The sequence below is a fragment of the Schistocerca nitens genome, chromosome 9 (assembly GCF_023898315.1).
Source record: "Schistocerca nitens isolate TAMUIC-IGC-003100 chromosome 9, iqSchNite1.1, whole genome shotgun sequence".
Taxonomy (NCBI): domain Eukaryota; kingdom Metazoa; phylum Arthropoda; class Insecta; order Orthoptera; family Acrididae; genus Schistocerca; species Schistocerca nitens.
The window spans coordinates 500,322,012-500,349,002 of NC_064622.1; the positions used below are offsets into that span (position 1 = coordinate 500,322,012).

The 26,991-nt window shown below is 45.0% G+C and overlaps 1 protein-coding gene across 1 annotated transcript in view; it reads right to left on the bottom strand.

The window, feature by feature from the left end:
• Window positions 1-26,991, bottom strand: part of LOC126204373 (GAS2-like protein pickled eggs) — an 832,631-nt gene that overhangs the window by 446,598 nt on the left and 359,042 nt on the right. The window contains exon 3 of the mRNA XM_049938746.1: window positions 21,197-21,528. Coding sequence (XP_049794703.1) covers window positions 21,197-21,528 — 332 coding nt within the window. The remainder of the gene's footprint in view (window positions 1-21,196; window positions 21,529-26,991) is intronic.

Sequence of the window (26,991 nt, forward strand, 5' to 3'; positions counted from 1 at the left end):
TGGTCGAACTTTACGAGACACGCGGCTCCCTCCAGACGCCCGCGCTGCCCGCTACTTCCCACTCTGCTCCACGGCGGCCTCCACACCGTGCACCCGGCCCCTCAAGCAGGCAGCATTACTATGCTGACGCGAGCACGCCCAGGCGACAATACGGCGCCGGCCATTTTCTGTCGCCTTATGAGTTTCCGAACAAAACAAGCACGCGGACGAGCCCGCGTCCGAAACACGCGGAATGCGCAGGCCGGCAGCGGAAGGCTCCAGCGAGGCTACGGTCAGGTGAATCCGTTCGGCTCTGAAGCTGGAGCTCATCGTTCCCCTCTCCGGAATTTACGGGAATTAGGTGGCTTGTGCGTGCAGCTGTGGTGCCAACTCCCTCCAACGACCTACCATGCCAAGAAGCATCGCCGCTCTTATGCATGCCAAAATTGGTTCAAATGGTTCAAATGTCTCTGAGCACTATGGGACTTAACATCTGTGGTCATCAGTTGCCTAAGGACATCACACACATCCATGCCCGAGGCACGATTCGAACCTGCGACCGTAACGGTTGCGCAGTTCCAGACTGAGGCCCCGAGAACCGCTCGGCCACACCGGAAGGCTCCAAAATTGGACACATCGGCTATTATATAGGTGATCATAATATTCTGACTGATGTTTATATATTGTTTATGAGATTATGGTGATACAACACAAACCTACATCAATATTTTGAAGCTAAGTAAGATATTCTACACCGCCGATATCTTGGAAATCATGTGCTGAGGTAGTGAAGCGCATCATCTCGGTGTTTTAAACTTAACATGTCAAATGGAAGAGTTGCGGTACTGTCGGCTATTTACCTGGAGAGTGAACGCAGTCAGTCGCCGCTTCCCCAGTACTTTATTCCCTGTGCCTTACTTGACACTGACAATAAAGCACAGTAAATGAACACCGACATTTTTTATGTAAAAAATTATGACCGCTATCTTTAACGGTGAAAAAAAAAACACTTCAAAGTACAATTGCAGAGCACTTTCCAGCCCAGAGCTCCAAGCATGGTTACTTATCGTGAAGACAGCTTACAGGCTGGAGAGCAGAAACCAGCGTGTGGTCACGGATGGAAGCAACGGAAATGCGGTAAGGTGTGAGATAACGTGTTTTTAGAGATTGCAGGCGTATCCTGTTCCACTCTGATTAGAGGTTATCTGTGTTTGCGAATTTGTCAAAGGTTCGGTCTGGTGAAAACCCCTTCCGCAAACAAGTATACTGTCAAGCAACTCTTTGGTCATAGATACATACAAAGGCAAAATGAGAACTGCTGGGAAATAAACGGAGAAAAACGAGTTTACTTTTCGTTTCCATAAGAAAGTGTTAGTTAAGGACCGTATTCTTTCGTATGAATAAATTCGCCAAATAAAATGCAGCGAATCTGCACGAAAGTGAAATAGTATACTTCCGTCGCAAACTTCGCCACTAAATGCTACCCACGGCTGATCTCGTTTGCGGTTTCCATAGTTCTAAATATCTACTGCGAAAAGAATTCCGCGATTAGTCAAAGCTGAGTAATTTCCATTCCCGTTCAGGAGAGCAGGTTAATTCACTACTGTGGGCGAAACCCTCTTCAATAATTGTGGCAATAGTGTGAATAACAAACGAGAAAGTTAAATGTCGTAACCGAAACAATGTGATTACGAATCTGGAGGATAATGAGCACAGTACAGAACCCGGACATATAGTCGTACTTTATAGAACACTGTTGGAGAATTCTCCTCGATTCCCCCCCCCCCCTTTTCAACACTACCCTAACTGGCTGGCTGAACAACTTCGAAGAACAGGGGAAGGGGCAGTCCTATAGCGAAGCACAACCATAGCAGACTATGCACTGAAGAAACCATTCTGCAAGATTACAACTGTACTACTAGATAAGAATCCCAATGTTTCTGTCTGTTACGAGTGCAGCACTTTCGAAGGAGTGGTAACAGTGCTACTTTCTCTCTCATCTATTCGGCTCGTCGTGTATCCTCTGAATCATGGCGGTCGATGTGCCATACTCTTCGAAGAAGAGTGACCTCCGCTGATAGTTTCAATTGTCTGCAGTAAAATGACAACAAGTACAAGGAACGTCGAGAAAGATGTAAGTATATCTTTGACCGCGAAACGCAGTAGTTAAGACGGCCCGATTGAAAGAAGACATTAGCTGGTACGAGGCATTCCGTGACGCCAAGGAATCGTCGGCTCGGTAATGGAGGGAGGTGGTGAGAGTGTAAATTATAAAGGAAGATCAAGGGAAGAATGCAGTTAGTAGGTTCAAATGGATGTAGTTTGCAGCAGTTACGCAAAGGACTGATTAGCATGGTCAGCTGGATCAGACCAGTCTTTGGACTGAAGGCCACAACAGCATGAGTCGGTCATCCACAGTTGCAGTTCGTGACACTGGGCCTGGACCCCTTTCATCAACATCTCATAGACCAGGGTGCCCTATTTTGGCCGTAGCGGCTTTTCCCGTAACCAGGTAGCCTCAGCACCTTCATGGCCCGACGGTTCACGAAACATCGAGTGTCTGTACGACGTCGGAGATGGAACGTCCCACGCGTCGTTTACCCACGACACTGGTGCTGAGTGTCTTGCTCACACAGCGGTCAAATGTCACACTGACGGCCTTTGCTGTCGCCTGCTCGCGTAGCATGCCAGACTGTTCTGTTTCTCACGGTGAAAGACGTTCTCCCTCTTCAACAGAGGAAGTTTCTCCAAATGGTGCAAATGGCTCTAAGCACTATGGGACTTGACTTCTGAGGTCATCAGTCCCCTAGAACTTAGAACTACTTAAACCTAACCAACCTAAGGACATCACACACATCCATGCCCGAGGCAGGATTCGAACCTGCGACCGTAGCAGCAGCGCGGTTGTGGACTGAAGCGCCTAGAACCGCCCTGCCACAGCGGCCGGATGAAGTTTCTCCAATCCAATAGCTTATAAGACTACTTGTTTTAAGTGAGGGTGAAGATGTATCCCACGATTCGCAGTCACTGTGCATAACTTAACTGTGGCACGCGAGTGTGAGGCACGTCTGTAAATATGTGCCGGCCGGAGTGGCCGTGCGGTTCTAGGCGCTACAGTCTGGAGCCGAGCGACCGCTACGGTCGCAGGTTCGAATCCTGCCTCGGGCATGGATGTGTGTGATGTCCTTAGGTTAGTTAGGTTTATTTAGTTCTAAGTTCTAGGCGACTGATGCCCTCAGAAGTTGTCGCATAGTGCTCAGAGCCATTTGAACCATTTGTAAATATGTGCGCACAGTTGCATGTTGCTGCAGTGAGATCACTGGGACACGCCAGTGACGCAGATGTGTGGAAGCGAGCGCTCTGCCCCCCATTACTCTCGCTTGAGGCCTGTGACAAGTGGCGCTCGCATTCAACCACACCACGTCTCTCTTAATCTGCAGAGTTCTCGGGGTCAACACTTGGCGTCCAGATTCCGACTCCATCTGCGTTGCGCTCCAGCACCGTCGTGTCTCACAGAACTCGTGTCTCTATTCGATTCTGGGGTGAGGCTCAGTTTCTGATAACAGAGTAAGTTCACGAGTGGGACCACACGCACGGACGGTTACTTACCTGGCAGGCCCTCTTCCTCACGGAGACTGTCCGCCAGTAATAGATGCCCCTGAGCATAAGTGTGGCCTGAGGTTGACTCTGAGGCCTGGCTCCGAACACAAGACCGTGCTGCAAGAAGATGATATGGATGGTTTTCTGGACTGGTAAGTTGGAACTCATTTGTTGGTCAGCGGGATAAAGTCGGAAGAGGTGCTATCCATCCTCTCCACCATTTGTGGCCACTCTCCCTATACAGAGAAGCTCTGTAGGCGCGTGGGCTATCCGCGTGGACCGCGCGCGGCTGCGGTGTGCCAGAGAGAAGGCAAATACACTTCGCGAATGTTGGCGACGGTGCCAGAAGATGACCGACGCTATCTCGCCTCATAACGCAGCCGCGTGGAAGTCACAGCTCGTCTACCATCACGTGCTTGCTCTTACTTGCATAGTGGCTGCGAATTGGTAGTGTGCGCATGCACGTTGCGCTACGCTTATCACTAGACTTTACGCTTCCTACCTTTTTCCGATCAGTGCCCTTAACATTATCGACTACAGTCGATAAACCCAAAAAGAAGGCGATAGAAGAATTTCAGAAACAAAATATAGGGGAAAAAAATTATCAGGTGATAGGACAGTGTGAACCGAAACAGGTAGGCACACAACGAGCCCTGGGTGGGGAAAAATTGGGGAGATATTCGAAACGAGTACCAGAAGGTACACAAGCTTTGTACAATGTTTTTCATGTTCCAACAAAAAATTCTGCAAAATAGGCACTAGTCCCTCTTGACTGTGTGTCCGTGCGAACACACAACCACACATATGGACACATGCATGACAAAAAGTTACTTCCGAAATGAACCTCAGATTTCGGAACGCTTGTGTGAATATGAGTGCAGGTGACATTAGACCGTTCACCACATTCACAGGTCCATATATTACGGATGTAGTGAAAGTATGCTTTGAGTTGGGAACAAAATGCAGATGTATGAATGCATCCGAGTTACTGTGAAATCCACCCATTTCGCGCTCAGTTGCATCACGTTCCAATGGTTCTAGAGATGAGGTACTGTCAGAAGTAGTGAAAGCTGTACAGAATTAATGCAACGCGGCTACAACCGACGTTTGGACCGAGAATTTCACAAAAGTCTCTATTTGAGTAAGTATGAGTTGGATAGACCAGAACTGGAATCTCATTAATAAAATTCTATTCACCAGAAAATTCTTTAATGAATGTCAGACATCATTACCGGAAAGAGAAAAAATGGGGGTAACATTTGAAATGTCGAGACTAGGCTGCTCGCTGCTTCGCCAGCCTGCCCACCGTCAGTAGCGGTGCGCTGAGCAGCAGCAGGAACCCGCCGTGTATCGTGACCGGCAAATGCCAGCGATGCGCACGTGATAGGACGGCCCTCACCTGCCCATCCTGTTGCCTGTTCCTGGTTTCTCGCCTCTCCTCGCACTTTCACCCTCGCTGTCGACACCGTCGAGTTTACATTCATCGCAGCCGATGCATCCGGCGGCCTGCGTGCGCATCCAACACCGTACCGCTACCGTGACGGCGCCTTCAGTCGCAACACTAGTTTCGAGCAACCCTCGACGCCCCTCTATCCTGTGCAACTCTCTTCACCTCTGCGCAAAAGTGCAACGTACGTCCATTTCAAGCTGCTTACCGTATTCATCCCCTGATCTCTTCTACAATACTTACTCCCTCACATTTCTATTACCAAACTGATTTCCCTCGTGCCTCAGGATATGTCCCATCAACTGATCCTTTCTTTTGATCAATTTGTGCCACAAATTTCCTTTCTTCCCATTTCAGTTCAATACCTACTCATTAGTTGTTGGGGCGACGCATCTTATTATGAAACTACATGTAATGTTTTTTAAATCCGTCTTTGCAACTACATCTTGTAGTCCTTAAATTCGACTATGTCTTATAGTTTTTGAATCAGTCTTTGCAACTACGTCTTATATTTGCAAATACGGCTTTAAAATACCTTCAACATTTATAAAGAATCTACGGACAAAATAGACAAACAAGTGAAGAATACTCATATTAGGTTCAGCATTCTTCTGTAGCACCGCATTTCAAAAGGACCTATTCCTGCGATTGCCAAACCCCTCAGAAGTAATACATGCCGCTTAGGCAGGCGTAGTTACGTTAAATTTGTATTACCGGGTTTGGGAGAACCATTCAACAACTGACTGGGCAATTTTTGCTGTGATAGATGCATAGTACGAAGTATATGTGTGGTGGGTGGACTATGTGAGGAACAGTTCAGACATTCATATCACAAGCTGCAGGTACCAGTGTGTTACATGTTAATGCTAGTATTTGAAAGAAAAATTAATTAAAATTAATTATTTGTATCTTACGTAATGAATATTAGAATCTTACGCAATAGTGATAATAGTAATAATCTTTGAAAAAGTAAGTTACTGTGACGAACGAAAAACAATAAAAGCTTATTGTTATTATCCATGAAAAATTGGGTCGATGAGCAAAGCTGAGATGCATGTTGGCAACTGCGTGTGCTGCTAATATTACTACTACTACTACTGTCATCAGCAAAGCCGCGCGGGTTAGCTGCGCGGTCTAGGCGCCTTGTCGCGGTAAACGCGGCTCCCCCCGTCGGAGGTTCGAGCCCTTCCTCGGGGATGGATGTTTGTGTTGTCCTTAGTGTAAGTTAGTTTAAGTTAGATTAAGTAGTGCGTAAGCTTAGGGACCGACGAGCTCAGTAGTTTGGCCCCATAAGATCTTACGAAAAATTTCCAAATTTTCATCAACGAGCTTCTGCTAACAGCACGACTTAGTCTCCCTGAACTTTAATTCCGTTTCGAAATTTTGCCTTTGTCTCACTTACCACTTGCTCTGTGTACAGACCGAATAACATGGGGTATGGACTAAAGTCCGAATCAATCCATTCCCTGCAACGCTTTCATTTCCGTCGACAAGTTGACTTTTCTTCGCTTGGAGAAGCTAGTGTTACTAAGGTTTGACCTTCAGCGTAAATACATTAGCAGCACATGAAGAACGGATGCTTCCAAAGCATCAGCCCTATCATCAACTCTTACCAACTGAAACCGGGATTCGTCTGTCCAGTTGTCTACGGTAAAAGCGATATGGTGATGACAGTAGGAGAGGTTTGTACAAGCGATGTCGTGCTGTTAGCATCGGCCGTCTGTTGGCATAACCCAGTAACGTAAAATTCCGTCGCACAGTCCTAACGGATGTGTTCGTCCTACATCCCAAATTGATTTCTACAGTTCTTCTCATTGTTGTTTGTGGGTTAGCTCCGACAACTCGGCCGTTAAGTGAAGGCCCTCGACCTCTCCGTTGTCCGTAGAGAGAGGTAATGCCTGAAATAGGGTATTCTCGGCACACTTTGACACTGTGGATTTCCAAATGTTGAATTCACTAACGATTTCCGAAATGGAAAGTCCCATGCGTCTAGCTACAACTATTAGTTCCCGCCATGCGCCCATAATCGCGCCGGCCACCTTTTCACATGAATCGCCTGAGTACAAATGATAGCTCCGCCTGTGCTCTGTTCTTCTTCACCTTGTGTACGCCATAGTACTGCTGCCTGCTGCCTGCTATCGCTATCCCGTCACTTCTGTCTCTCAGTGTCGCAAACGGCTCGTTTTCGCGCCCATGTTTACTGGACCATTTCAGCTTCTATTATCGTGTTCTGTGACCTGTGTTAGTTTTCACTGTTAATTATGATACAAACTTTATAGAAAAAGTTGACAGCAATACTTACGTAATCAAATGATGCGCTGTAAATCATTTAATTATTACGCAGATATTTTGTAAATGTCTCTATGTACAGGAACAAAAATCTTAATAATTTAGGAAACAAAAGCCGGCCGAGGTGGCCGAGCGGTGGTAGGCGCTACAATCTGGAACCGCGCGACCGCTACGGTCGCAGATTCGAATCCTGCTCGGGCATGGATGTGTGTGATGTCCTTAGGTTAGTTAGGTTTAAGTAGTTCTAAGTCCTAGGGCACTGATGACCTTAGAAGTTTAGTGCTCAGCGCCATTTCAACCATTTTTTTTAAGAAACAAAAAATTACCTGGGTTAAAAACGTTGAAATCAAGTATTTTCACGCACACCACAGTCAGCGCTCAGACAGTAATCGTAGTAGTAATACTAGCAGTACACGCAGGTGCCAACATGCATCTCAGCTTTGCTCATCAACCAAAACGAACAGTTGTTGAATGATTTTTCCAAACCTGGTAATACATTCTGCTTGCACAGGGGTATTTACGCTAAATTTGTTTTATAGTCCCTGCAAGCCTGCGGAGAATCTCTCATAATTTTGAAACATCCTATAGAAGGAATTGCAACAGAAAAACAAAAATTTTCAGAACTATAGTAGCACTGAAGTTTCAAGACAAATGATTTTATCCATGAGGCAAACGGGATTGCGTTGTTAAACTCTATGTTAAAATGTATGCTAAACCACCTTTCACAATGCACAAGCACTCAAACTGAGCCTTCATCATGAGAGTAATTTTCCAAGAATCTTAAAAAACTGATAAAGAAAAACATGAATCAAAATATAAATGTTTTGATATTCACGACACAGAGCTGTATCAATACCTTTTCATAGCAAATTCATTTTTTTTAATCGAAAATTCGTAGTGACAATGTAATAATACAGCTCTGTATCATGTATTTCAAAAAATATGTTTCCGGCGTTCTAAGTCACCTGGAAATGTGTTCAAAAGTATTAAAAATTTCTGATCACTTCCCTTGCATTCGTGTCTTCCTAAATTGTACTTTAATATACTCGACGAGTCGGTAAAACTAAATAAAATGAATGGATGTAAGTAGTCCGTGAACATATTCAGAGTCGCGGTAACAGCTATTCGCGTGCATGGCTTGCATACGTCCAGAAAAGACACACCTGCAATTCAAACACATATGTAGCGCAAATAAACACTACGTGTGCATAATCAAGAAACCGACTGGACCATCAGCAGTGATGTAAGATAAAGCACATCCCTGCGGAGATGACTGGGAGTTCCGTCAAGCAACGTCAACAGATCACTAAAAAGTAGCTAACCACATAGATTCTGATATTACAGCAGATAACCAAAATTTTAAGAAAACGTTCTTTTCGTCTCCTGTGATGTGTGCATGAAACGTGTTTTCGTTTTTACCACTTTGTACCACAATTTATAAGTGTTCCATTAGATTAGTGTGCAAAACAGTAAGGGCTTCCAACTTCCCACAAAGAGTAACCCGTCTCATGAATATGTATCGCTACGGTCGACTTTTAGAAATTAAGCCGAAAAGCGTCCTTATGCTTCAGCTTGAAGGATCTACCAGTATGACCGGTGTAGATCACTATGCAGTTGTTGCACTGAATTTTGTAGACACCAGCTTTATAACACCTACTGTTTCCAATTATTTCTTAATTTACACCGTAACGTCTACTTTGTTAAACGGACAACACAGAGCACATATTCTTCCAGCGGGTACAAGGACACAGCCAGGGAAAGGATTGTGTGGATTTGGGCAGCAAGGAAGCCCAATACATGATGTTTTCTAGATGAAGCCATGGGCACAAAACGGGTTAGTTAAATTCCAGACACCAATACTGGGCGATTAATTCACGGCGTGGCACAGTCCTGCCCGTCACCTGCCACCTTACCTGGCGTCGTTCTCTCCTGTGGATATTAAGCATTACGAAACTGACGAAATGGTATCCCTCGCCATTAGGTCTCAGCGCAAAGTAAAAAAGAAAACATCGTCTCTCGGTCTGGACCTATGATCCTCAGAGCAATTTGTTTCAGACGAAGCAATTAATCAAGCGTGCCAAACAGCCGCCACGTCGTGATTCACCAAAGTTAGTGATAATTATCTCGTCGCGTCTGAAATACGGCGCGACCCGGTGTAGCGTCGCGCTAGAGAAAAACGACCAAGTCGCGTGACGTCACAAGGTGACGGACTGTGATGGATGGCAAAAAAAGGCCTGCGGTGGGAGGGCGACTCGGGAAGTCGAACGTATTCGTTACCCAGGAACGCGTACTCCAAACTCTCCCAACTTTCCTTTCGTTACTGACTGAAAGGCTTTGCTACTAACATGTTTTCTTCCCCGCACGCAGTTCGTGCCGTACTCAGGCCAAGTCCATAGTTTTCCTACTCTTTTTTATTCTCACTGGAGCAAATCGATAGAGACGCGGCATAACGATTACATGTTAATAAGCTGATGCGGATTGCGTCAACATCGTTCAAGTAGTTGTTAAACAGGGTTGCTTCCGCTTTTTGAGTCATCAGTCTTCTGACTGGTTTGATGCGGCCCGCCACGAATTTCTCACCTCTGCAAATCTCTTCATCTCAGAGTAGCACTTGCAACCTACGTCCTCAATTATCTGCTGGATATATTCCAATCTCTGTCTTCCTCTACAGTTTTTGCCCTCTACAGCTCCCTCTAGTACCATGGAAGTCAGTCCCTCACGTCTTAACAAATGTCCTATCATCCTGTCCCTTCTCCTTGTCAGTGTTTTCCACATATTCCCTTCCTCACCGATTCTCCACAGGACCTCCTAATCTTATCGGTCCACCTAATTTTTAACATTCGTCTGTAGCACCACATCTCAAATGCTTCGATTTTCTTCTGTTCCGGTTTTCCCACAGTCCATGTTTCACTACCCTACCAAACACATATTCCCGGAAATTTCTTCCTCAAGGTCTGTGTTTGACACTAGTAGACTTCTCTTGGTCATGAGTGCCCTTTTTGCCAGTGCTAGTCTGCTTCTGATGTCCTCCTTGCTCCGTCCGTCGTTAGTTATTTTGCTGCCTAGGTAGCAGAATTCCTAAACCATCTACTTCGTGACCATCAATCGCTGTTCTCATTTCTGCTACTACTCATTAATTCCGTCTTTCTTCGATTTACTCTCAATCCATATTCTGTACTCATTAGACTGTCCATATCACTCAGCAGACAATGTAATTCTTCTTCACTTTCACTCAGGATAGCAATGTTTTCAGCGAATGGTATCATTGGTACACTTCCACCTTGAATTTTAATTCCACTCCTGAATCTTTCTTTTATTTCTATCATAGCTTCTTCGTCCGCCCCTGGTAGCTGAGTGGTCAGCTCGACGGAATGTCATTCCTAACTGCCCGGGTTCGATTCACGGCTGGGTCGGAGATTTTCTCCGCTCAGGGACTGGGTGTTGTGTTGTCCTTATCAGCATCATTTCATCCCCACCGACACGCAAGTCGCCGAAGTGGCGTCAACTCGGAAGACTTGCACCAGGCGAACGGTCTGCCCAACGGGAGGCCCTAGCCACACGGCATTTGTATTTCCACATTGCTTCTTCAAAATACAGATTGAACAGTAGGGGCGAAAGACTACATCCCTGTCTTACTTCCTTTTTAATCCGAGCACTTCGTTCTTGGTCGTCGACTCCTATTACTCCCTCTTACTTCTTGTACATACTGTTTATTACCCCTCTTTTTCTCAGAATTTCGAACATCTTGCACCATTTTACATTGTCGAAAGCTTTTTCTAGGTCGACAAATCCGCCTATCAAATTAGTTATTTTCTATTTAATGCAATTGCGAGATTGGTATTACAAATCTTCAGACAGCTGAAAGCGTACCACAAACAGTGGTTCACGAGAACCATCGTTTATTCTGCATAAAATACAGAAATCGTGTGAGGCCGGTGCTTATAAGTCTCAAACACCCACACAGGCATAAATACAGCCTCTAGTCCGAAAAAGAAGAGTGTGCGAACGGTATCCGAGTCATACAGTACAGGAACATTTTTTCTTACGTTCGTATGATCCCGCTAGATAGTTATCCATGTATCATATTAATTTTTACCTAATAATATGAACGTGTGAAATGTGTTTCTGTGCGGTTTTTATCTGGTTTTGTGATTACTAGCGTACCTTATGACTCGGACAGCGTTCGTATTCGATCGATGTTGGAACTAGTGGCGGTATTTATGCCTGTGTGGATATATGTATTTGAGATCGATCACACACAGTTTTGTATTGTACACAGAACACACCCTTATTTTTTTGTAGTACGCTTGCAGCTCCATAAGATGAGTACTAACTTGAAATACCAATCGTAATGAATAGAAAAATAAATTATCTGACAGCAGTATATGGAAAAAAGCTATGTTTCATGAATACATTTTGACATTCGCTACGTTTTCTTCCCAAGAAGCAACTCGTGGCCAATACGGGCGGAATAGACAGTGTTGGTGACCCTTCAGTTCCTTCGTTTCAGATGCAGCGCTTTCCGCCATACGACGAACCGGCAGCTTTTCGAAAGTCCACGGCGTTAGGCGGGCGTTTTACCAGGACTACAGCAATTGGTGAGAACACAGGCCTCGCCACCGCAGAGGCCGCGTCTGCCTGGAGTTATTTCTCAGTGACAACAAGCTGAACTCATGCAATTTCAGTTGTTAACATTAATGACAGTCTAGATATTGTGACTGTTCATCCGTGCCAGAAGAGAAACTTCTGTTTCTGTCGTAATTCACTCGCGGCTGCTTCCAAATCGCAGAGCGACTGCTGTTCTTCGCGACAGTACGAGAAGTATAAACACCACACTTTCTAAGTTAACATTACCCAAATACTATAATTAGGTTGTCATTGAACAGTAAGATTCTACCAGGTAGGCACAAGAAAAAACTGGCCCGAAAAGTATTTCCTGGACCCTAAGATAAGAAAAGCAATTTGGATTATCCGCTTCTAGGACTGAACCCGTAACAATAAATAGCTATGGCGTTGTTGGGGAATACTGTAAATGAAGTTTGAAAGTGTGAGGAGCTACTTCATCTGTTCCACTTTGCCCGTAGAGAAACCGATGCGCGTGCGTACATCACACTGTTAATGACAATGTGGCCAGAGACAGAAATAAAGTTATAACTATTATCTCGTAGAAATATAAAAGTACGTCATTAATTCTTCGTTACTTTTTCAGGTACGTGTCTGCAAATCCCCGTGCCATAGTACTGTAGGGTGCCGGTAGAAGAGCCAAAACGAAACGGTTCGGCCCACTGACAGGGTGGCGTGTTGTGCAGTGATTGGTTTTCGGTGGCAGCAGACATGATGCAGACCAGTGCGGGTGTCTTGTTCTGCCATGTCGCTCGCGCCTGTCCTGGCTTGGCACAGCTGCCTGCGTCGCCAATCTGTAGAGGCGCCTGCCGCGTAGGCAACCTCCCAAACTCTTACAACAGGCGGCATACGAAACGAAAACGAAAAGTTAAATAAATAACGGAGTGGAAAAGACGCCACCGAGACTGTCAGTACGCATAATTTCCCTATTCGGAAACTCCTAGCGTAGCTCAACTGTGCAGCGTACTGACAATGACTAAGAGACTAAACTTGTTTCAGATTCCAAGTCGGTCATCCTGATTATTCTGTTCTTTCTCTTAATTACTTCATCGTACAAAACATGGTATTTTTCTTATGGTAAGGCCATTGCCCATTGCTCACCACACCGAGAACATCTACAGCTTCCATTTATCCTACTCTTTTTTTCTTTTTTTTACCCCCAGATCACACAGAGAGTATCATAACCGATTTTGACGCATTACCAAGTCATAACAAGATGACCTGTTTGAAAAGAAAGAAAAGGAAGATTCCTAGACTACTAGGAAGGTAAATTACATATCAAATTTCTATTCACAGCCAAGCGAACTTGTGTACGTTACACAGTAGTTCGTCAACGGAAGAGGGCCGGAGAAATGCCCACGATGCTAATATATCTGCCCTCTCACTGTTGGAGCTGACGGCTTCATTCGACTGCGTTACAGTATAAACTCTTAACAGTATAAACGCCTAAACCGAAAATTTAAGATTAAATTATTGTCAACGTAAAACTGTATGAGAAATCCTTCCCAAAGTAAGTTGTAGAAAATTACATAACTACTGCTGTAGATAGATGGGGCCCGCCTTCAGACGCCATTCTCGACTGACAAACTGTAACTTAGTCGTCGTAAGTGACCACTAAACAGTCCGGATCGATCAAGCTACTAATAATCAAGTGCGAGACGGCTGAACGAGGGAACCCTACAAAGTAAATTCGTAACTTCTTTAGTCACTTCAAAAGAAGGTGTACATTCTTTCAGCGCAGTAGTACTTAATAATACATGGCGTTTCATAGGAAATGTCATTAAGAGACATTCGGTGTAGAATATTCCGCAGACGGCTTAAGTTATTCGAATGATCTGTTCACGCTTTCAGCACAAGAAATGTTACAGTCGATTTTAAGGACGGAGAATGACTTGTGTTTTGTAGCAGACGCACAATCGAAACACTGCCTTCCCGATCTTTGTATCTCATAGACTTTCAATACTGTTTTCCTCGAAAATAATACTATAAGTGACAAAAAAGAAACGATTATGTACGTAAGAAAGGTCTCTTTAAAGCCTCTGTCGCAAACGACCTCGGAGTAGTTTTCAGAATTCTTCTATGGATTTCGAGTTCACGAGTTAGCATATCCACTCCCTCTTCCTCCGCTAATGGAGACGGGCCATACAGAAATTGACGTCCATGTCACAACACTTTCTCGGACTTTCGCCGGGGTCGGAATGGGAACTGGAGTGCGCGCTAAATGAGTTTCGCTGAGACCCACGGGACGGCCGAGTCGCGGCCTGTAATTCCGATGAAGCCTTCTAAAGACCCGGGAGGCGCGATCCCATCAGCGCCTCCTCCGCAGCTACCGGTGACGGCGCCTTTCTCGTGAAGCGCCGCACAGGATCACAGTGTGCGGCGTGGCCAGATCTCGCCTTATGTCAGCAGCCAGTGTCCGACGGACGAATGTGTGCAAATTTTTATTTTTATTTCTTTGTTTTCTGGAATGAGACTGAGAAAGTCTCCCCAACGTTCGGGTTTAACAGATTTTAACCTGCTTGACACGAACCTTGGGCCTTTCCTCCGTCGGTGGGATGGCTTGGCATGCCTCAGCGATACCGTAGGTGTAACCACAAAGGGCGGGTATCTACTGAGGGGCCAAACAAACGTGTGGTTCCTGGAGAGAGGCAGCAGCCTTTTCAGCAGGTGCAGAGCGAACTGGATGACCGACTGATCTGACTTTGACACACCAACCAAAAACAGTCTTGCTGTGCTGGTACTGTGAACGTCTGAAAGCAAGAGGAAACTACGGCCGAAATTTTTCCCGAGGGCACGCAGCTCTACTTTGTGGTGAACTGATGATGGCGTCCTTTTGGGTAAAATATTCCCGAGGTAAATTAGTTCCACATTCGGACTACACCGAAAGATGTCATCAGCAGAAACAAAACTGGCGTTCTACAGACCGGAGCGTGGAAAGTTAGAGTCCTTAATAGGCAAGCGGATTGGAAAATTTAAAAAGCGAAATGGATAGGTTGAAATTAGATGTAGTAAGTATTGATTAGTGAAGGTCGGTAGCAGGAGGAACAGGACTTCTCGTCAGGTGAATATAGGCTCACAAATACAAAGTCTCATAGGGGTAAGTGAGTTTAATTATGAATAAGAAAACATGAATGCGGGTAAGCATACTGAACGCATTGTCGTAGGCAAGATAGACACGGAGCTCACGCCGACCAAAGTAGTACAAGTTTACATACCAACAAACTCCGCTGGTGATGAAGAGACTGAAGAAACGTATGATGATATAAAAGAAATTATTCACATACTTAAGGGAGACGAAAACTTAATTGTGATCGGGGACTGGAATTCGAGAGTACAAAAAGAAAAAGAAAGAAAAACGGTGGGTGTAGAAGGACGGGAGGAAAGCAATGAAAGAGGAACTGGACTCAAAGAGGAAGCCATTGGAAGAATTTTGCACAGAGCGTTATTTAATCATCGCTAACACTTGGTTTGAGAATTCATGAAAGAAGGTTATATACATGGAAGAGACCAGGACAGCGGAAGGTTTAATATGGGTTTTATAACGGGAAGAGAGACAATTCGGATCCAGATTTTTAATCGTAAGACATTTGCAATGGGAGATGTGGTTTCAGATCCCAATTTATTGAATGTGAACTGTACATTAAAACTGAAGAAACTGCAAAAAAGGTAGGTGGGCTAAGGCGAAGTTAAAGAACTAGAGGCTGTTGAAAGTTTCAGAGGGAGCATTAGGCAACTGTTGACTACAACAGGGAAAGGAGTGTAGTGGAAGACGCATCGGTACCTTTAAGAGATGAAATAGTGAAGACAGCAGAGGATCACATAGGTAAAAAGACAACGCCTACTACAAATATTTGGATACCATAGGAGAGAAAAGAATTTAATTGATGAAGAGACAAAATATAAAAATGCAGCAAATAAAGTAGGTGAAAGGGAAAACAAACCTTTAAAAAAAGGAAAAGTACAAAATGGTTAAGCAGGAATGGCTAGAGGACAGATGTAAGGATATACAACTAGGGGAAAAATAGGTACCACCTACAGAAAAATTACAGACGCCTTTTGCAGAAAATATTATCATGTGTACGACTATCAAGAGCTCAGATGAAAAACCATTCCTAACTAAAGAAGAGAAAGCTGAAAGGTGAAAGGAGTATGTAGAGGGTCTATATAGGGGAAATCAGCTTGAAGGCAGTACTACAGAAATGGAAGATGACGTAGATGAGTATTAGATGGGTTATATGATACTGCGAGAAGAATTTATTGGAGCAGTGAAAAAGTCGAAACAAGGCTCCGGGAGTAGACGACATTCCATCAGAACTACTGAGAGCCTTGGGAGACCCTACCGTGACAAAAGCTCCATTTGGTGAGCAAGATGCATGAGACGGGCGAAATATCTCAAATTTCAAAAATAATTTCACAATTCCAATTCCAGAGAAAGCAGGTGCTGGATTCGGCGATGATGAGTCAGTGAGTGAGTTAGTCAGTCGCGACGTTGCCTTGTATGAATAAAGATTACACCTTAAGTTTAAATACACAGATAACGAGGTATTATGTTGATGGATCTCTATATTTTTATACAGATACGAGTCAGGCTTTCTTGAGAACGGCCTCGAATATCTAGATGTACAGCGTTGTTGAAGAGTAGTCCTGGGGTTTAAGAAGACGAACGCGCGAAAACAGACAATAGCCAAAGGTCAGAGGAAAGAGCAGCTCTCTAAGTTAGGTGGAGTTGCGCGAGGAGACACACGTGTAGACAAGCTGCCGAATCTGTACTGTTGCGCCTGTATACAGGCAACCCAACAAACAGACCTCCAGAGCGTGCTGATGTCGTTGCGACTTCTGGAACTGCAGCAGCAGCGGCTCGACGAACGAATTGTACGCGCTTATTGACGGTTGCTACGAGGGCTATTCCGAAAGTAAGGTCCGATAGGTCGCGAAATGGAAACCACGGTAAAAATCAAAAATGTTTTATTTGCAACAGTTAGATACACCTTGCAGCTACTTATCTCCATATTCGCCGACCCGACTTAGACGTGTATCGTAGCGTTGTACCAACTTTCCCATACCCTCGCTATAGAAGGCAGCCGCCAGTGCTCTCCGCCAATTCTCTACGCTGGCCTACGGCTCGTTGTCTTGTGCCGAAATGTTGTCTTCATAACCAGCGGTTCATGTGACCTGAGCTGAAACTCAGAGGGAGACAATTACGGGCTGTATTGTGGGTAATCTCACATTTCCATTTGAAAACGATGCAGGAGCATCTTCATTGCCCCTGCAGAATGCGGCTGCGAATTGTCTTGAAGACGAAACAGCACGACAGTTATGTAATGTTAGCTGCATAGCTTCAGGGGAAATTTCTCACCAGGCCCCCGTACTTGGCGGCAGACACTATTTTCTAGACATCTTTACGCACTCACTGCGAGCTCAGAAATGAGAAGAGCGACGTGATGCCAACTGGGGTTATACTAGAGACACTACCCAACACATCTGTGCAAAGCTTTATCGGATTTTCATAGTCGTTTCCATTTCGTGACCGATCGGACCTTACTTTCGGAATAGCCCTCGTATATCACAAACGGTGGCCATATTGAGCGCCCGCAATGTAAGTTAAGAGCTTGGGCAGGTGTTCTCTCTACTGTCACGTATCTGTTTTCTGTGCGCCTTGTTGTTTTCACGCAGTCTTCTTTTGAAGTCCCAGAGGTATTTACGAATACCATCGAATTTAATGGTCGAATATTGGTGACTCACAGTTTGCTTACATGTTGGTTCGAGCATTATACGTAATGTTACGAAACGGTTAACAATTGTATTTATGTTTCAGAAACACTTGACAGCAGCCTAAGCGCCGTATCTGCAGGAGGGTATTGATAAATAAAACATTAGACACGTTGGTAGGAAAATGATGTCCTTTAGAAGAATTCAGTTTGACCGGCGTGCCCCGATCACCTGCAGTCTACATCTACATCTACATCTACATACATACTCCGCTAGCCAGCAAGCGGCGTGTGGCGGAGAGCACAATTCGCGCCAAAGTCATATTTCCCCATCTCTGTTCCGTTCGCGGATCGCGCGAGGGAAAAACGACTGTCTGAACGCCTCAGTACGAGCTCTTATTTCCCTTATCTTTGAAAGGTGATCATTGCGCGATTTGAAAGTTGGTGGTAATAATATATGCTCTACATCCTCGGTGAAGATCGAAATTATGGAATTTAGTGGGCAGCGCCGTCTACCAGCAAGTGTGTCGCACTTCAAACTTTCTATCAGATTTGTAAAGCTCTCGCGATGGCTAAATGTACCAGCAACGAATCTTGCCGCTCTTCTTTGGACCTTCTCAATCTCTTGAATCAGACCCAACTGCTAAGGGTCCCATACAGACGAACAATACTCCGAGACTGGACGAACTAACGTATTGTAAGCTATTTCCTTTGTTGAAGGACTGCATCGCTTTAGGATTCTACCAATAAACCGCAATCTAGACTTCGCCTTACCCGTTACTTGTGTAATCTGATCATTCCATTTGAGATCATTTCGAATAGTCACAGCCAGATACTTGATGGACGTTACCGCTTCCAAAGACTGGGAATTTGTTTTGTAGTCGTACATCAATGGGGATTTTCGCCTTGTTATACACAGGAGCTAGATCGCGAGCGCGTCATGAAGTAGGAGTGCGAGTTTTGTAAGTATCCTGTTTGTATGTTGGCAGCGCTGTAGGCTGCGTTAATATCGCTGACAGCGCTCTGCGCCATCGGCAAGAGATTCTGTGGTTGGACGGACCAACAGTTAGCAAGTGGATAGGAAAGTGTGTAGAGATGGTATTCTTAGTGGAGACTGTGTTGGTAGGACATGCATTGTAAAGTGACATGAAAAGATGTGTTAGTAAGAAAATACGCAAGGAAATGTATGACGATGGATGTCTGGTTGATAATGCGTGGGCAGTGGAATTACCGTCAACTATATAATTTTTGGAACTGGATGCCACATGAATAAGGTAATATTTTCTAAATACATTGTTTGCTCTTCAACAAAATCTTTCTTTCACTAAGCATATTCCTGCTAGTAGTTAGAAATTATAGTAGTTAGAATCTTTTTATTTAGCTGGCCGTAGTTGGTACTTGCTGTAATTGCTGTAGTTCGTGTTATGAAGATTTTCTGCGAGGTAAGTGACTTATGAAAAAAATGGGATTTACACTGTCGGGATTCGTGATTGAAATGAGTATAGGCAATTAGCAGAGTTGGCGGTAGTTTCACACTTCTTTAATTTCATATTTTTTGGATTTCTATTATTGTTGACATTTCTTGCAATTCAGAGCCATTCTTTTGTGTTAGTTATTGGAAGTCATGGTTGAGCCGTGGCTGGCTCATGCTATGCGCTGGATTAAACCTTCATTGCGATTCTGTCTTTAGTGTCTCGCGGTTATCTTCTGCCTCGTGGCCGTCAACGTTCCGGTTACCTGCCCTGACCGATGACGTAAATTTCAGGCAGTGTAGTTTCCTCATCGTGTTGTTGCTCACCAGCACGGTGTGTAGTTTGACAGCTTCGTGTATGACAGGTTGTGGACGCCAATATCTTCTACGTTGTTCCGTTGAACTTCCTGTTGTGGCCTGGTCGGCGTTGGGTCCGCTGACTGTCGGTCGGTTGGGTTGTCGTCGGATCGTGAATGGCTGGACCGACTGCCTGTCTCACCTAAGCGAGCTTTAGTGTTTGGATTACAGGCCGACCCTCGAACATCTGGCCGCCCTTGTGTGTACTGCCTTACTTTATTTTAATTTGTTCTTGTTGTTGGTACTTGTATGGCTTCTACCGATTTTGTGTTTTAAATTAGAGTTGTTTTACTCTTAAGGCCTTTAGCCTAGTTTAAAGTACTTTCAGGTAAGCCCTTTGGCAGTTAAATTTTTTTTAATTATTAAGTCTTCGGCCTTCAGCCGATTTTTTTTTTTTAATTATTAAGTCTTCGGCCTTCAGCCGATTTGAATTTAACTTGTTTACTTAAACCTATTGAATTTTTAAGTCTTCGGCCTTCAGCCAGTTTGTGTTTCAGTTGTTTGTTTTTAAGGCCTTCAGCCTAAATTAAAGAACTGTTTCACGTAAGGACTTTTGGTATATATAAAAAAAATGCTTTGGAGTTTTAATTGTTCGGCCTTCAGCCGGTTTGAATTTAACTTGTTTACTTCAGTCTAACTACAGAACTGTTTTAAGATACGGCTTGCCTTTTAAATATCTGATTACGTTATTAATTTAAATTTCTGATTATGTTATTATGATTAAGTTATTGGCCTTCAGCCGATTTTAAATTAAAGTGGCTTTCAGCCGGTAATTAAGGTCCAAGGATTAAAGCTGTGTTTTTTTTTTTTTCTTAACGAAATATTTTTGGCGATCTTGTAATGTTTAGTCAAATAATAAAGTTGTATGTAGAGTGTAACTGACAGCCCTTATTTTGGCCCCTTTCCACAATTTATTCAATCTGTCCTGTCCTGTGGGTTAAGCAGGGCATCACAATGTTGTCAATGTACCGGGTGATCAAAAAGTCAGTATAAATTTGAAAACTGAGTAAATCACAGAATAATGTAGATAGAGAGGTACAAATTGGCACACATTCTTGGAATGACATAGGGTTTTATTAGAACAAACGAAAAAATACAAACGGTCAAAAAATGTCGGACAGATGGCGCTTCATCTGATCAGAATAGCAATAATTAGCATAACAAATGAAATGCTCAATATGTCCACCATCATTCCTCAACAATAGCTGTAGTCGAAGAATAATGTTGTAAACAGCACTGAAAAGCATGTCCGGAGTTATGGTGAGGCATGTTGTCTTTCACAATCCCTAGAGATATCGGTCGATCACGTTACGCTTGCGACTTCAGGCACCCCAAAGCCAATAATCGCACGGACTGAGGTCTGGGGACCTGGGAGGCCAAGCATGACGAAAGTGGCGGCTGAGGACACGATCATCACCAAACGACGCGCGCAAGAGATCTTTCACGCGTCTAGCAATATGGTTTTTTTTTTTTTTTGTTCTAATAAAACTCCATGTCATTCCAAGCATATGTGTCAATTTTTACCTCTCTATCTACATTATTCCGTGGTTTATTAAGTTTTCAAATTTATACTCACTATTTGATCACCCGGTATAACAGTCAGACAGCGTTGGGCGTGTATTTTGTGAGTAATAAATCAATAGGTTTAGTTTGAGTTGTCTTTTTCGGTGAAAATTCTGTACGTCAGTTTTAATTAAGGAGTCAGTTTGAGTTTGTACTCACTTGGCGCCGCGGCGCGCGACGTCGAGCAGGCAGAGGATGACGTTGCGCTCGTTCTTGCGCAGGATGAGGTCGTCGGTCTCGAAGAGCAGGCACTCGAAGACGCCGAGCGCGTGCCGGCACCAGCGGATGAAGTTGGAGACGTTGTCGCGCGCGAAGAAGGTCCCCGGCTGGGCGGCGGGCAGGAAGTGGACGGCGCCGGCCTCGATGACGGGCCTCGCTATGGAGCCGGTGGCGGACAGCGACGCGCTCATCAGGCTGGCGCTGCTGGCCGAGCGGCGCGCCAGCCGCCGAGCCATGTACTCCTCGGCCGCCGTGCGCACGTTGTTGGCGTGCTGCGGGCACACAGGACGCAGTCCGGTCAGGGAGGCCGCGCAGCGGGTACAACTGCACGTACACTACTGGCCATTAAAATTGCTACACCACCAAGATGACGTGCTACAGACGAGAAATTTAACCGACACGAACAAAATGCTGTGATATGCAAATGATTAGCTTTTCAGAGCATTCACACGGTTGGCGCCGGTGGCGACCGCTTATGCACTTTAACATTGCGTCACATGCTCGCAACGCTACCAGGCGGCATCCAACGTCGCGATGGGCACTGGTCATAATGTTTTGCATTATCAGTGGAAACGACTCACTTTCCTATAATGAAGCACGAAGTTAGGCTGCTGCAGCGTACACAGATGCATGCATGCACCATACGAGAAGGGAAGGGGAAGGAACCAGAGCAACTGGTACAATGGTGAAAACCTTCCACCATGCACTTGACAGTGATTTGACCAGTAGGGATGGAGGTATGTAGATGCAGACGTCATAGAGTGAACACTATATAATTCGCCGGTGGCGACATCTACAACGTGCCGACATGAGGAAAGTTTCCAACCGATTTCTCATACACAAACAGCAGTTGACCGGCGAACGGTGCAAGTCTTTCGATTTGACGACAGGAAGAAGATGCTGTGTTATGCAAATGATTAGCTTCTCAGAGCATTCACACAAGGTTGGCGCCGGTGGGGATGGGAATTGTTAACAATACCACATTCTTCCGTCATTATCCATTGCTGATACGTTGCCTGGTGAAACGTTGTTGTGATGCCTCGTGTAAGGAGGAGAAATGCGGTTTCCGACTTTGATAAAGGTCAGATTGTAGCCTATCGCCATTGCGGTTTATCGTATCGCGACATTGCTGCTCGCGTTGGTCGAGATCCAATGACTGATAGCAGAATATGGAATCGGTGGGTTCAGGAGGGTAATACGGAACGCCGTGCTGGATCCCAACGGCCTCGTATCACTAGCAGTCGAGATGACAGGCATCTTATCCGCATGGATGTAACGGATCGTGCAGCCACGTCTCGATCCCTGAGTCAACAGATGGGGACATTTGCAAGACAAGAACCATCTACGCGAACAGTTCGACGACGTTTGCAGCAGCATGGACTATCAGCTCGGAGACCATGGCTGCGGTTACCCTTGACGCTGCATCACAGACACAGGAGCCCCTGTGATGGTGTACTCAACGACGAACCTGGGTGCACGAATGGCAAAACGTCATTTTTTTCGGATGAATCCAGGTTCTGTTTACAGCATCATGATGGTCGCATCCGTGTTTGCCGAAGTCGCGGTGAACGCACATTCGAAGCGTGTATTCGTCATCGACATACTGGCATATCAGCTGGCGTGATGGTATGGGGTGCCATTGGTTACACGTCTCGGTCACCTCTTGTTCGCATTGACGGCATTTTCAACAGTGGACGTTACATTTCAGATGTGTTACTACCCGTGGCACTGCCCTTCACTCTATCCCTGCGAAACCGTACATTTCAGCAGCATAATGAACGACCGCATGTTGCAGGTCCTGTACGGGCCATTCTGGATACAGAAAATGTTCGACAGCTGCCCTGGCCAGCACATTCTCCAGATCTCTCACCAACTGAAAACATCTGGTCAATGGTGGGCGAGCGACCGGCTCATCACAATACGCCAGCCACTACTCTTGATGAACTGTGGTATTATGTTGAAGCTGCATGGGCAGCTGTACCTGTACACGCCATCGAAACTCTGCTTGACTCAATGCCCAGGCGTATGAAGGCCGTTATTACGGCCAGAGGTAGTTGTTCTGGGTACTGGTTTCTCAGGATCTATGCACCCAAATTGCGTGAATATGTAATCACATGTCAGTTCTAGTATAATATATTTCTCCAATGAATACCCGTTTATCATCTTCATTTCTTCTTGGTGTAGCAATTTTAATCGCCAGTAGTGTAAATCCTATGGCACCCATGTGGGTCGCTATCGGGCGCCATCACGGCGTACGCCCGTTATTTACGCGAATTACATGATCCGTGCGTAGACATCTAATATCATGTATCTCCACAAACATAGCAACGAATTGGCGGATCCCTGATACGCAGAAGCTGTGATGTATTTCGTTCTAAATACGGACAAAGAAGCTACTAAGTGGGTGGACATAATGTTTTAGCTCATCACTGTATGCATAGACTACTGAGATGATCGGCGGTGCGGTCTTACTTCTACGCTTCGTCGGGGCACAGCCGTCGCATCTTTCGCTTCCCCAGTACTCGTCATCCTCAAGCAAGGTCTCAAACGACTCCGCGTACGACTGAAAATGGTGTCAGTAAGCGAGCTGCTGAGTAAACGCGCGTGAATCAACTCGCGGATCGGGGTCAGCTACTCCCGCGGCCTCGCCGGCTGACGGACTGTCGCCGGCGACACGTGTGCACACGGCACGGGGCGGAGCCGCGGCGGTCCGAGCGGCGGGCCTCGCCGCCCCGCACGTGGCGCACGCGTGTGGAAGAGACGCGCCTTCGGTGGGGGCGGCGCCGGGCTCCGCTGCGGGCGGCGACGCGGGAGAAACGGCGCTTGGCGGCCGCGCAGGCGGCGAGGCGACCTAGCCCTGCCCGGCGTCGCCTCGGTGACGGCGCCGCGCCGGAAGATCACCGTGCCAAGGACGAGGCTGGCCTGGCAGCGGGAGCAGCTGGCGGCGTACCGTGTCAGGCACTGAGCCACGCACACGGCGCTCCGCCACAGTCCTCTCTCCCCTGAAAGCATCCTTGGCTGCACTCGCCTCACCCACAAGACCGGACTGCCACGTACTCGGCTTTGGAGGATCCAGCATATCTGTTCGGTATTCCGGCTGCAAAAGGGTCTACAGCCATCACAGAGTATCTGAATGACATCATTCCGCGCACTGACTGCCACTGGATGCATTAAGACATTCCTTTAAGTTACGCGAATAGTGATGTGTGGGAAAACCAGAAAAGAAGGGAATCGAAACTTTTGATATGTGGTGCTGTAGAAGGATACTGAAAATTACACGCTGTCATAAGACAGGAAGCGAAGAGGTTCTCCGAGAAATCGGTACATTGACAGTAAGAAAGTGTGCGATAGGACGTTTCAATACATCAAAGACTAACTTGCCGTGAATGCCTACATTCGTCTCATACTCCCTTTCCTTTTATGTGCGTCGACGATGGCAAGTGCAGTGTCTTTTCTATGCAAGTCATAGAAAGTCTACCCCTAGTCGTATTTTATACTTGATAACTTCCGGCCTTCAAACAGTGTATTTCAGTCGACTTTTTCAAAACTGCAATACAGCAAAATGGCGTATATAAAGACACGGGTCATCCTGTTCGCGGATTATCTGTGCAATATTTGTCGATTTTTGAAATTTGAAAAACGACGCCAGAAATCTGCCGAAGTAGTCAAAATGAACATTTTTCGTGTAAAATACGCTATTATGCATTTAATTCATGTTTCAACACGAACACAGTTTTCGCTGCTGAAAGCTCATAAGTAGTCCGCAATGGAACATAACTGTATAATGCACTTTTTATGTATATGTAGATGCATTATGTATATACACATACATAAAAACTGCATTATACAGTGTTCGCTGCTGCAATATCATAACCCGTCTGCAATGGAACATAATGGCGCGGATTCTTCATCGTAACTAACCGAAACATCTTCCCTTTACTAATTTGTTTACCTCACTTAAAATCGTTGTGAGGCACAACTATAGTTAAAAAGACATTGTCTCACATCTTGTTTTGGTTGTAGGGCACACCAACCCCAAGGAAATTTTGTCAGTTAGGGAAACAAAAGACGAAAGCTAATGTAAAACGTGAACTAGCTGTCAGAAGACAAACCTGTCGATTCGAAACCGGTAACGGTGCTGTTTAAATAAATAAATAGCATTGGAAAAAGTGGTTGTTTGTTGCTGCAACCTTCTATGTAAGCGTCAACCTATATTTTGTACACAGCCAGGGGCTCAAAATGTCAGTTTTTGACAAAATAGCACTAAGAAAATAGGTTAACAAAACTGGTTCAAATGGCTCTGAGCACTATGGGACTTAACATCTGAGGTCATCAGTCCCCTAGAACTTAGAACTACTTAAACCTAACTAACCTAAGGGCATCACACACATCCATGCCCGAGGCAGGATTCGAACCTGCGACCGCAGTAGCAGCGCGGTTCCGGACTGAAGCGAATAGGTTAACGAAAGGGAAGTCTAATTTTATATCATTTGTGGACTTAGGGAAAGTTTGACAGTGTTGACTGGAATACTCTCTTTGAAATTCTAAAGGTAGCAGGTATAAAATACAGGCAGCGAAAGGCTATTTACAATCTTCACGGAAACCAGATGGCAGTTATAATAGTCGTGGGCCATGAAAGGAAAGCAATGGTTGGGAATGGAGTGAGACAGGGTTGTAGCCTATCCCCGATGTTATTCAATCTGCATATTGAGTAAACAGTAAAGGAAACAAAAGTAAAATATGGAGTAGGAATTAGAGTCCAGGGAAAAGAAATAAAAACTGCTAGGTATGCCGATGACATTATAATTTTGTGAGAGACAGCAAAGGACCTGGAAGAGCAGTTGATCGGAATGGACAGGTTCTTAAAAGGAGGATTAAGATGAACATCAACAAAAGCGAAACGAGGATAATGGAATGTTATCGAATTAAATCAGGTGATGCAGTGGGAATTAGATTAGGAAGTGAGACACTTAAAGTAGTAAAGGAGTTTTGCTATTTGGGGAGCAAAATAACTGATGATGGTCGAAGTAGAGAGGATATAAAATGTAGACTGGCAATGGCAAGAAAAGAGTTTTTGAAGAAGAGGAATATGTTAACATCGAGTATAGATTTAAATGGTAGTTTCTGAAAGTATTTGTATGGAGTGTGGCCATGTATGGAAGTGAAACATGGACGATAAATAGTTTGGACAAGAAGAGAATAGAAGCTTTTGAAATGAGGTGGTACAGAAGAATGCTTAAGGTTATATCGGTAGATCACATAACTAATGAAGAGGTACTGATCTGAATAGGGGAGAAAAGAAATTTGTGGCGCAAGCTGACTAGAAGAAGGGATCAGATTACAGGACACATTCTGAAACAGTAAGGGATCACCAATTTAGTATTAGAGGGAAGTGTGCGGGGAAAATTGTAGCGGGAGACCAAGAGACAAATACAGCGAGCAGATTCAGAGAGATGAAAGTTGTAGTAGTTATTCGGAGATGAAGGGGCTTGCACAGGGTAGAGTAGCATGAAAAGTTGCATCAAACCAGTCTTCGGATTGGAGACTACAACAACAGCATCTCACTTATTTCAGTGTCCTCAGATCTAGTTATTTAATAAACTGTCCACTCAGGCAAAAGCATATAGCGTAAGCTATGACAACCAGTGTACTTTTGTCCTGAAACCTCCAGAGAGAGACAGATTCTAGCTTGCACCTGTACTGCGCAGCGTTCAAAAAATGGTTCAAATGGCTCT